Below are 11,761 nucleotides of genomic sequence, written 5' to 3'. Positions count from 1 at the left end.
TTTTTTTTTTTTTTTTTTTTTTTTTTTTTTTTTAATTAAAATTCCTTGTCAAAGAAGCTTAAAGTCCAATTGTGGAAAATTTCCTTGATGAGAAAAATGCAGGAGTAAGTCTATGGTGTAGGAACCTTTGGAAAACTGCATGAAAATATTTGGAGTGAGTATCGAGATTGAGAGGAAAGAGGAAATGACTGATCCTTCAAGATGGGTGCCAAGGAAAGGGACTGCCATTAACTTGGGTTTGATTTTTGGTTGTACTGAGAAAAGAGCAAATTCATACCACTCTTGTGACCAATAAGGCAGACTAGCTCTCAAGAACTTGTGCTACATTCACTGGGTCCTTAACCTTTTTTGAGCCACTGACTGCTTTGGAAGTCTGGTAAAGCCCTTCTTAGAGTAATGTTTTTAAATGCATAATATGCATTTAAAAAGGGAATGTTTTTAAATGCATAATATGTATTTAAATAAATAATATGCATTTAAAAAGGGTGACAAAGGAAACAAACTATATTGAAGCAGAAGTCTGACTATACAGGTTAAGCATCTCTGACTAAAGGCCTATTGCTATATTTGGAGCCCTATAGGACCTAGTGCATTTAATCAAATTTTGTTTAATTACATGAATGGAAATTTTTCTTTCTTAAGCAACTAAGGTAAATACCAATGGGAAGGTAACATGTATTCTACCTTGTCTTTTCTGAAAAAGTTTGTTTTTATTATGCTGCTTATAAATATTATGTAGTCAGTGAATGTACTATGAATAGGACTGTGGGAATTTTCTGTGACGCTTACTTTGTGGAGTGGTCTCTTTACAGAAGAAAGATCTCTCGGATCCTTTTAATGACGAAGAAAAGGAAAGGCATAAAGTAGAGGCCCTTGCCCGGAAATTTGAAGAAAAATATGTAAGATTTCTCTCTTGGGCAACAAAACAACTTCAGGGGGTGGGAGAGGTTTCTAGACATTTCCACATTCCTTTGGTGGATTATCATCTAGTCAACACTGATGTAGAAACAAGTAGAGAGCTTGGAGAGAGAGGATGCAATTATTAAATGTGTGAAGGTACAAAAAGTGCATGTGGCAGGACTAGTGTGTGGAATTAAATGGACGAATGAACAAGAATGGCCTTTTACCCCGAGAGTTTATCCTTAGAATAAATGTTTTGATACAAAGCATATGAAGCCATTTAGTTTCTCTTCTCTCTTAGGCCATTTTATGCAGATTCAAATATGTGCTATTTTAAAAGGTCTTTAAGAAAGGAGGTTTGGGGGGTGTACATGTGTGAGAATGACTGTTCCAGTGCTTTTCAGCCTTTAGTCACTAGCTGATGGACTTCAAGACTTAAAAATTTGTTGAGAGTAGATCTCATGTTGTGTGTTCTTACTACAATTTCTCTCTCTCTCTCCCCCCCCATATATATATATATATATATATATACATATATATGTATATATACATATACACATATATATGAAATCTACTTTAAATTTTAGGGTGGAAAGAAACGTAGGAAAGACCGAATACAGGACTTGATTGATATGGGGTATGGTTATGATGAATCCGATTCCTTCATCGATAACTCTGAGGCGGTAAGTACTTAATAAAAATGCAACATGGGAACCACCACACCCTAGCTCCTACTGGTGATGGCCCAAAGGCTGGGACATGGGTCAGAGTGAGCCTGCCCTCACCATGAGGAAAGAGCTGCATTGATGACAGAGAAAGTGACACCCTTACTACTAGGCCTTGGTTCCCTCACTGAAAAGGGTGACCAGATCTGTCCCAAATACCCTCTGGCTTAGACATTCATGATTGACCAGAAACATGTAGGTAAGTGGTCTGAAAAGTGACAGAGAAACAGTCACATCCGATCTGTCAAGACCTCTGCATCATTGGACTGTAGTACCTGAACTTGGAGCTGACTGTTTGTTTCCCTCCCCATTCAGTATGATGAGCTTGTTCCTGCTTCTTTGACTACCAAGTATGGAGGATTTTACATTAACTCCGGAACTCTGCAATTTAGACAAGCATCAGAATCTGAGGATGACTTCATTAAAGAAAAGAAGAAAAAATCTCCAAAGGTTAGAATGTTTCTCACTTTTGGATTTCAGAAGTGCTTTATGAGATCAGTAGGTGACTTTCCAGAACATATGTTGGTTTAGGATGGCGGAAAGGCATGAGCTGTGTCAAGGTCGACAGTTCACCTTTCACAACTGTGCCATGGCGAGGTGCCATGAGTCCCAGCAGGCTTGGCAGGAATTCGTTTCTCGAGGTGGTGTCAGGGCGGGGACAAGGGCAGTGAAGAGTGTGAAGTGAGGGGAGTTTGCACCAGCCTTGCTGTGTCTCTTCTGCAGACATGTAGAGGACTTCAGTTCCCAGGGCTGTCACTTCAAATGAAAACAAGTTAGCCTTAGGAGAAGTTTATTTTGAAATCTGTCTACCACTGCCTGTGTGTTTAAAACAGGAGGCAGGACCCACATACAGCTCATTTCAAACTAGAAAGGTTTCTGGCTGCACAATGGTCTCTGTTGTCTCAGCCCCGGGTGCTTTCAGGAGACACTGTCAGTGGGAATGTTATATTGACCTGCCACAGGTCTGCGGTCCAGGGACCGATCTAAAGCTTTTGTTCATGAAGGAAATAGGACAGCTCTCAGGATGTGCCCCGGGCGGAGCAAGGCCAGTCCTGTGCCATGCACTTGCTCCCTGAGTGAGGGAGCTGTGTAACTCTGCCTTGTCTTTAATTCTCAGAAGCGGAAGTTGAAGGAAGGTGGTGAGAAGATAAAGAAGAAGAAAAAAGATGACACTTATGACAAGGAGAAGAAATCGAAAAAATCCAAGTTTTCCAAAGCCGGGTGAGAGGCAGCAGCTTCTTTCCTAGGATAAAATTTGAACTGTTAGGGCAGGACACCTGGGAGCTGACTCGCCCTCCTCCTCACAGCTTCAGAAGAGGCAGCAGGGCCTGGCCTTCTGTTCCCCCTCATGCCTTCCTCAGTGCCATTGTGGGCATAGTCAGTGCTCTCACATCTCTGTGTGTCAGACATCCAGAGTTCTCTCTGTCCCACTGTCAGCGTTGGCAGCTATTTCCGTCACTGTATGATTGCTGCTGTCTCTTGTTCTCTTGGGCACCCCTCCTCTGCCCCAGTTCTCCTCTGTCTCTGCCATTTCCCTTTATCTTCTCTGGTCCTGCTTTCTTCGCCTCACTCAGTCTCACTCCAGCTGCCCTTCAAGTTGCTGCTGCTCTCTGCTGTTCCTGCTTTCTCCCTTTAAATATATTTCTTGTCTCCCCCCCACCCCCCCACTTTTCCAGCCTTTTTTTTCAGCCTGGCAGTGGTTGTTAAAAACGCATCGGATATTTAGCACTTTGTGACACTGTTTTGCTAACCTGTATTAAATCTTAAGCTTTGTCCCAGCAAGAAGGAGCTCCATGTGCCAAGAGGAGGGAGGAGGAATAACAGGGTGGACTTGTGACTGAGATTCCTGGAGACCATTACGCTGGGAGCAGGGGTGAAGTCCCTCTGTGAATTTCCCTTTTGCAGTGTACTGTAGCCTTAGTAACCAGTTTCCCTCTCACTTGCAGCTTCACAGCCCTCAATGCCAGTAAAGAGAAGAAAAAAAAGAAATATTCTGGGACTTTGAGTGTTAAAGAGATGCTAAAGAAATTTCAGAAGGAGAAAGAGGCTCAAAGAAAAAGGGACGAAGAGCATAAGCCTGTACCAGTCTCATCAGCAGAAGCTCAGGGCCTACGGGAATTAGAGGGCACCTCTGACCCCTTGTTCTCACTCTTCGGCTCCACTTCTGACAATGACTTGCTCCAGGTGGCCACTGCCATGGACTCACTGACAGATTTGGACTTGGAGCAGCTGCTCAGTGAGTCTCCAGAAGGAAGCCCCTTCCGTGATATGGATGATGAAAGCGACTCCCTTGGGGTGGGACTGGACTCGGAATTCAGGCAACCCCCTTCCCTCCCTGAAGGCCTCCCTGCACCCCTGGAGAAGCGCGTTAAGGAGCTGACTCAGGTATGGTGACACAGTGGCTGGGCTTTCCTGGAAGCAGTTTGGGTGGATTGATGCTGGTTCTGCACTGCATGAAGCTCACTGCCCAGAGCAACCCTCAGTGAGTTGGCAGTTTCAGTGTAAGCTTTTCCAAGCTCTCTTCTCATCTCGAGGAGGAAACCATATAAGCTCTGCCCATCAGACACCATTTTTAGGCCTTTCATGGTTCCTTCAGTTATAGAAAATTTACATTCTTTTGGGGAAATTTTCTTTTCTGCCTGTCCCTTTCCCACAGTATCTTTGCTTTTTTTTTTTTTTTTTTTTTTTTTTTTGATAAACTGACACTAAGATTTGCAGCAGGCAGCGATTCATCTTTTTAGTAATCTGTTTAAGGTTTTGGAAATCCACAAGTTCACAGACATGTGTTACATGTAGAATACATGCTTAATTGCCACTGGGTAGCAGTTGTTCCCTGGACTTGTATGTCATCATTGTTAGGTACTGATCACATGAATACCTAAACTGTGGTAATTAAAAAGGAGCTGCACCTTAAATGCTGTCCATGCCTCATTAAAAATAGTGACAGCCATCAGAATAGAGCAGCCATTGCTGTTTTCCCTTGGTGACTGGGAATTGATCCCTGGAACTCTAAGAACTATCAATTCAGTAAGGTATTCCTACCTAGCAATGAATTGTCCGTCATGATGATGTTTACTCTTTAGTTAAAATAATTTTTCACCTTGGGCATCATGGCTTGTCAGGCAGCTTCAGTGGCATTTATACTCTATAGCTGTTAAGTTTTAAACAAGTGATTTTCATAGCATTCCAGAATCACTGTTATGTATAATATTCATTGTGTTTTGGGCGGGGTAAATGTTAATCACTACTACAAATGATTTTCTCATTTCCAGGAAATACTTGAACACAGTATACAAAGTAAATCAAACGACGTACTCAGACCTCTAGTTCAACCTCGTTAGGATGTGTGCGCGGTATTGGACATAAGTATTTTATTTGAATGTAACAATTTAAATGAATTGTACTATGTCAGGGATTCAGAGTACATATTAATAGGATGTTAAGGTGGAAGTAGTTGAATTTGGACTTCACACGTTCGAGCATACTGTCCTATATTTGCTCTCAGAATTTGTGTTAAAAAAATACTCCTTGTTCATTTCAATATTCCAGTTTGTAATCAAATTGTTTTATAGCTTCTGAAAGTCTTGTTAAATAAGTTGGGTAAGGTATATGTGGCAGTAGACAGTTGTTTTTTCGAGAAAAGTCAAAACTATCCATGGATATGTCCCATCACAGGTTGTGTTCTAGTCTAGTAACTTACACTCATTACTTCTCTTCCTTGGGAAAGATGGACAAACTTAGTGGAAACAAAACGGCATGACATGAAAGAGATTGATGATTCAAGAAAGCCTATCTTTCTGGAGTGCACTGGATGGACACTGTGAGCAAGCTATCCTTCCTCAGTGGTTGCCTGGTCGTGGTTATCTCTTGGGCACAAGGAAGAATAGGATTCAAGGATCTCAGACGAGATAGGCTTGAGTCTTGATGGAGCTGTGATGACCAGGCGAGATTGATGTATTGACTTGAAAATAAAATTTTCAAATGTGAAGTTGACACTTTAGGCATCCCCTGGCTCTTCTGTAATAGCATTAAGAATCTTTGAGAAATGGGGTGGAAAGTGGGAATTACCCATCATCCTAACACTTTGAAAACTATTTTTAATTTACATATTCTTTTCTAGCCTCTGCGTATGTTTTTATGCACGTGTAATTATGGTTATGAACAATTGTTTTCTGCTTTCTTAATAAATATTATAAAGCCTTTATTACTTTTAATGGTTGCATGAAAAAGAAAGCTGATTTTACAGTTACTTAATGTCACTCTTCAGGATCCCACCAGGACCATGTGCTTGGGCCTCTTGGAGCCTCCTGTACATGTGCATGAGTGCCCTAGAACTCAGACCCTCCTGAGAATTAGCTGGGAAAGATACTCTCAAGGAAAATAATGCCTGTGTACCCAAAAGTTGCACATAATTTCAAAAGCCATACATGGATATTTGGATCCTTAATAAGGAGTCCTGTCCTAGATCTTGAACTGGACATTGCATTTTCAAAATTTAAATTGAACTTGATGTTCATAATTATAACATTAGTAGTGTTATGTGTCTCAGTTTTCCACTCCCCTTATTTTCCTTGTTTCCCTCTTATTTCTTTTATTTTTATAATAATTTGTTTAGATTTTAAATCTTGGCCCTAGATTATACATGTATCAGTTTCTATTGTTATCTAAAAAAAACTGCAGAAGTTAGTACCTTCAAAAAACAGTCCATTTCTCCTGACTGTGCGTTGGCTGGGCAGTTCCTCTTGTCCCACCTGGGTACTCTCTTGTGGCTGCATTCAGCTGGCAAAATGGCTGGGCTCTGGGATAGTGCTGGTCTTTCATCCTGGGCTTTTTCAGGGCATGGCAGTCTCAGAGCATTTCAAGAGGGTGTGGGTGTAGAAGTTGTATGTACCACATCACTTCTGCCACACTATTGTAAAGTGAGTCACAAGTGCACACCAGATTGGAGGGTTGGCGAACTAGAGGCCACCACTCCCTCTGGGAATGCATGTGCTGGTAGGGGAGCAATCTGTGGTCTTGTTTGCAGTCTTCCACAGTACATAGCAGATTCTAATCTGATGTGTATCTATCCCTTAGGGAAAATTTTTTTTGCTGTGGGAAGTAAAAACTGGATTTATCTTCTAACTAGTTAGATGTGATACTTAAATTTTTAAAAAATATATTTGGAGACATATGTTAAAGAGGTACTCCAAGAGGGCGACGTTGGTGAATGCCCAAGTAATGTTTACTGTTTTCTTCTCACGCCAGCCCATTTTTCATTTCCTACTTCCTTGTACTGTACATATTTATGGGTCTTGGGAGAATCCAGTGATTTGATTCAATGGCCTTACCCTGTCTTAATATGTGTTGAGTGTGTCTTTTGGTTGTTGAAAAGCTCAGGTGTGTCGCCCCCTTAGGTTACTGTCTTGTACTTTGGCAGCTACGCAGCCTGGTCCATACAGATGATCCAGGTCTGTTTTGAGCCTCATCATTGAAGCATAAAATGGGAACACTACTAAGAATAGAAAGGAAACAGAGACCCCATGTCACTCACCCCTTGCTGCTCTACCTGCTCACCGCTTGCTGACCTACAGCATTAGAACCCCCACATCGCAAATCTAGGGAGACGTGGATCCAAGGAAAGGTTAGAAACTAACATGTTTGATCTTTTAAAAAAAAAACCATGCCAGATTTCCTTCTGTTTAGCATATACTAAACAGGTATAGTACGTAAGGTTCTGAACTAGGCACTGAAGGGCAGCAAGTGGCTTTTCATGTAATAAAACAGCTCGTTAAAAGGCTGTTGGAACTGTTGTAAATCAGTATGATCGTGCTGTTTGGTTTAACTTCCTAGTTAATCTCAGATTGATCAGTTTATTCAACTCCTTGGGCAAGGTTGTCCCTTTCTAAGGTTGAGGGACCTCACTTATTTCTGGAAGACTATCAGATATATATCCAGTTATTCTTTTATTTTAAAATGCAGCACTTATCTTTAGTGTAAAACCAGATCTTCAGAGATATTGTCTACACAATCCAGAAGGCATCAGGGAAAAAAAAACCTAAAAAAACAAAACATATATATAGCTAGAAAGCTTTTGAAATCTTGGAGAAATGGCTGGTATCTAAAAATAAAATTTAATTGGAAACCTAAGCCATTGATGGGTCTGACACACAGGCATTTGAAATACATGTTAAAGTAATTAGATTGAATTACTATGAAGATACTTCTGGATTTTATAACTAGTAGTGTATAAGCTTAAACAAAAGAGTAACTCAGTTTTATTTTCTTTAAAACTAAAATTGTAATTCCAGTACATTAAAAGTGTCCAGTTAGAATTCCAAGTCCTTCTAAAAGTATAAGAAGTTGGTAGATGAATGTGTTAAAAGTCACGCCATTTCTTTTTTCCATTTTCATCTATCCGTGTTACCCCCTTTCATCTCAGGCGTCTCTTCTGTCCTCTAGCTAAGGGATCTTACAGAAGCTTGAGTTTTGCATATCCTCTGCAAGTTATATTTGTTCAGTACTAAGCTTTTCTTTCTCTAGTTTGCATTCTTTCAGTGGTATCTGCGTTTGTTCATCCGTCCATCCACTCAGTGAGCATTTGCTAAGCATCTATTATGTGATAGGCAGCTGTGGGAAATATTAATGAATAAGATTCAGTTCTTGTTCTCCATGAGCTTGTTATATAAATGCATCAGTAGACATGTAACAACTGACTGTAGGACAAAGCAGAATGAAATAAGCCCTGTGATGTTTGGATGGCCAAGTAGCTGGTCAAATGGACAGTCAGACTTAAGCTGATAAAAGAGCAGCTCTCTTGGGGTACATAGGACTCAGGCTAGAGGCAACAGGCTTACCCTCATGGGAGAGATACCCTGTTAGCAGGCCAGGACACAGAGCTGAGGATAGGTGAGTTGTTGGATGGTGGGGACCCCTTGGTATATGGTAGGAGTTGGGAGCTGGAGTGGACAGCTGGGGCCAGATCCTGGAGGACTCTCAATGTCATGTGATGGATTTTGGGTTGGATTCTAGGCTTGGAAAGAGCTACTGAAGGGTTCTGAAGAACAGAGTGGAAGGATTTAAGAGGGATTATAATGCTGTTAATTAAAGTGGGAAACACAAGAGGAAGAGCAGAATCTAGTGCATTTGGTTTTGGGCAAGTTGAGTTTGCATACCAGAAGGTCATCCATTCATAGAAATAATTGGAACATACTTAGAAGTAATTAGAAATTCTGACTTAGAGCTTAGAAAGAGGGGCTTAGGGATAGAGGTTTAGATTTGAGAGACCTACATGCATTTGTGTTATTTTGAAACTGTGAGGAGGGAAGACGTTATGGTGAGAAGTGGGTTCTAGATAGAACCTTGGATGTCCATCTGTCGTTGAGCTAGTGAAGGAGACAGATGGAGTAGTCAGAGAGAGGAAGAGAACCCAGCGAGGAAGGCAAGTGGGGCGAGATGAAAGTGGAGAGTGGTTATCAGTGCCTGCTGTTTCTGGAGGTGTGATCAGGATTAATCATTTTGTTTTAGCCAATCACCTTACTGCCTTTGTTTGCTGTCTTCATTATACATCAAGCCTGAGATTTTACTTTGCCTAAAGCCTTTGGACTAGCAATTCTTGGGTTTATATCCTCTCTTTACATAAGAGTCACTAGAGTTATTTTTAAAAGGTACTGATGCTTGAGCCTCTTTTAAAGAATACAGATTCATGGTCCTGGTTCCCAGAGATTGTGATGTGATTGGTCCAGGGCAGGTAGAGCTGTCAGGTGATTCCAGTGTGTGGCCAGGTATAAGAACCACTGGTTCAGACTTGGGCACAGTTTGCTTTCCTAACTCAATGCCTTCGCTGTCTGCCATGCTTGCTTTGAGGGTTTCTAAGCTTGCCATCCAGGTGTTAACTGTGTTCTCATAGGAAGAAACACTGCATAGTAACCTGTTAATAATTTTGAGTTAATAGGTAGTAAAGTATGTTAGTCATTCTAGTGGTCTCGGTAATGGAAATTGTGGTATACCATAAGTAGATTATGAATTTTCAAAGAATTATAATGTCCTTAACTGCTAAAGCGGCACGTTATTATTATTATTTTGGTAGTTAAAGGACTTCAAATCTTGCAGGTTTGTTAAAGTTCCTGACTGTCTTTGTACTGTAGATATATGGAAATTTCAACTCTCAGTTTAGATGGTGGAGTGCCGGGCACCAGTTAGCTAGCTGGCTGAATCAAATACATCATGATTCTTTTACTGTAATTTTCTTTTATGTGACTGTATTTTCAAGTCCTGGAAAGTATGGACAGTCCATAAATGCTTCAGCAGCATTCGAAAAGCGCTGGAGCACATAGTGATCACAGGTGAACTTAATCTAAGATTAGGGCTGAGTAGGGAAGGGCTTGGTGAGGATTTTATTGACAGGTGTTCTGTAGGGTCAACTGCTCCTCTTGTGCCTGTGGGTGAGTGTGAGGACTGTGTGGAGAAAGTGTACTAATGGATGTTACTGTCTACTATGAACCAGGCTGCCAGAGCTGCTGAAGGAGAGAGCAGACAGAAGTTCTTCACCCAGGATATTAATGGCATCCTCTTAGAGTGAGTATCTTTTGTTTTATTTTTTGTATCTGTTACCATGCCTGAATTGAGCAGGCCAGGGGAAACGGGAGTATGATTGAACTACATGAAGGTGACCGCCAGTGAGATCGTTTTAAAAACTAGTTTTTGTTTTATTGTTGTTCTTTTTAAAGAAGGGAGGATGGGACACCACATATTTGTCCCTAGGAAATGATAGACCTTACTAATCTTAGGCAGCAGGTATTATTAGAACACTTTGTATAGTCATGGCCTGTTGGAAGATGATTTTGCGGCAAGTATGAGATGAGATGAGAGAGATGTTGCCTGCCATAGATGACTTGGTACAGCCAGGGGCCCTGATCTCCTGGATGCCCCTCAGTGTACCTGGTCATTCTCTTCTTACTCTCACTTCTGCTCCCAGGGCTAATGTGCATCATGCCTTTACACTTCTCCCAATTGCCCGAACCTCTGATATGCCACAATGTATGAATTGGATTAAAAAAAAAAAACAAAAAAAAAAAAACAGAAAAAGAACCAACCTCACACATATAAATTCAAACCAGATTCTTTGTATCTGGCCCTCCAGCTTTGCCAGCTTCTCTCCTAGTTGCATTATGTAGCAGAGGAAGCTTGTTGCTCAACAGCTGAGGGATTTGCATATGTGAGAACAGTTGTCAAGACTTCGTAATATTCTAGCAATGGACCCTGCCTGGCCAGGATTGGGATTGGGCATTTGAGTCATGAAGCCTGGGCTGTAGAAAGCAGGTGAGGGTCAGATGAGAGCTTTGTGTCCTGCTGGAGCACGCCACGCACAGAGAGCTCAAAAATTCTGCTTATCTAGATAGGGACACTGGAGGGATGAGGATTTCCCTGATTTCCCGATCAGGGATAGAACTGGGAACTGAAAAAATAAGGAAATACTGCTGGAAAGTATTTCCTGTTGACCTCAAGTAACTCAATTACTTTCCCGTTTGAAAGCTTTTATGTTTTCTTTGTTTATGAAATTTAGTACTTCAGAGCTTGTTCTCTGGGCTCTGTTCTCTTGAAAACCTTAGACTTGGTCTTGTCTTTGACCTCAGAGCCTTAACCCGCTTCACCTCGCCAAGTTCTTCAGGTTTGGGAATTCTGTTTGGTGACTGTTGGGGATTTGTTGCACTGGCCACTCGGTTACATTGTGTGACTGATGAAATAGGTTTGACCTGCTCTTGGCTCCTAGCTGTCCTGTCCATGGTAGGGTACCTTATGACAAGAGGAGATGCCGTGACCTGCAGCTCATTGATAATTCTGTTCTGTTCTTCAGCATAGAGGTGCAAACTCGGGAGCTAAGTAGCCAGATTCGTTCTGGCGTATATGCCTATCTTGCTTCATTCCTGCCCTGCAGCAAGGACACCCTGGTCAAACGTGCTCGAAAACTTCACCTCTATGAACAGGTGGGTGACTCTGCAGAGGAGCCTCTTGGCTTTGGGGCCCAGTGGAGGGGCGACTGAGTCCACAGATGCCACATCTGCTGCTGCACTGTTTCTGTGGTTATTCCTGTAGTGTGTCCTCAGTATAAGAAGAGATGCATAAAACAGACTTATGATATGTCCTGCTCTCTGCAG

General features: G+C 41.6%; 1 protein-coding gene across 4 annotated transcripts in view; it reads left to right on the top strand.

Moving 5' to 3' along the window:
• UBN1 (ubinuclein 1) overlaps nucleotides 1-11,761 on the top strand; it is a 34,265-nt gene that overhangs the window by 6,724 nt on the left and 15,780 nt on the right. For all 4 annotated transcript variants that reach the window (XM_006913849.3, XM_006913850.3, XM_006913848.3 and 1 more), the window contains 7 exons: nucleotides 813-899; nucleotides 1,488-1,583; nucleotides 1,941-2,075; nucleotides 2,743-2,846; nucleotides 3,572-4,010; nucleotides 10,111-10,181; nucleotides 11,461-11,590. In XM_006913849.3, the coding sequence (XP_006913911.1) occupies nucleotides 813-899; nucleotides 1,488-1,583; nucleotides 1,941-2,075; nucleotides 2,743-2,846; nucleotides 3,572-4,010; nucleotides 10,111-10,181; nucleotides 11,461-11,590 (1,062 nt within the window). The remainder of the gene's footprint in view (nucleotides 1-812; nucleotides 900-1,487; nucleotides 1,584-1,940; nucleotides 2,076-2,742; nucleotides 2,847-3,571; nucleotides 4,011-10,110; nucleotides 10,182-11,460; nucleotides 11,591-11,761) is intronic.

This window comes from Pteropus alecto, unplaced genomic scaffold, assembly GCF_000325575.1.
Source record: "Pteropus alecto unplaced genomic scaffold, ASM32557v1 scaffold44, whole genome shotgun sequence".
Taxonomy (NCBI): Eukaryota; Metazoa; Chordata; class Mammalia; order Chiroptera; family Pteropodidae; genus Pteropus; species Pteropus alecto.
Note: the sequence above shows the minus strand (reverse complement) of the source record. Positions and strands in the feature narration are given on the sequence as shown.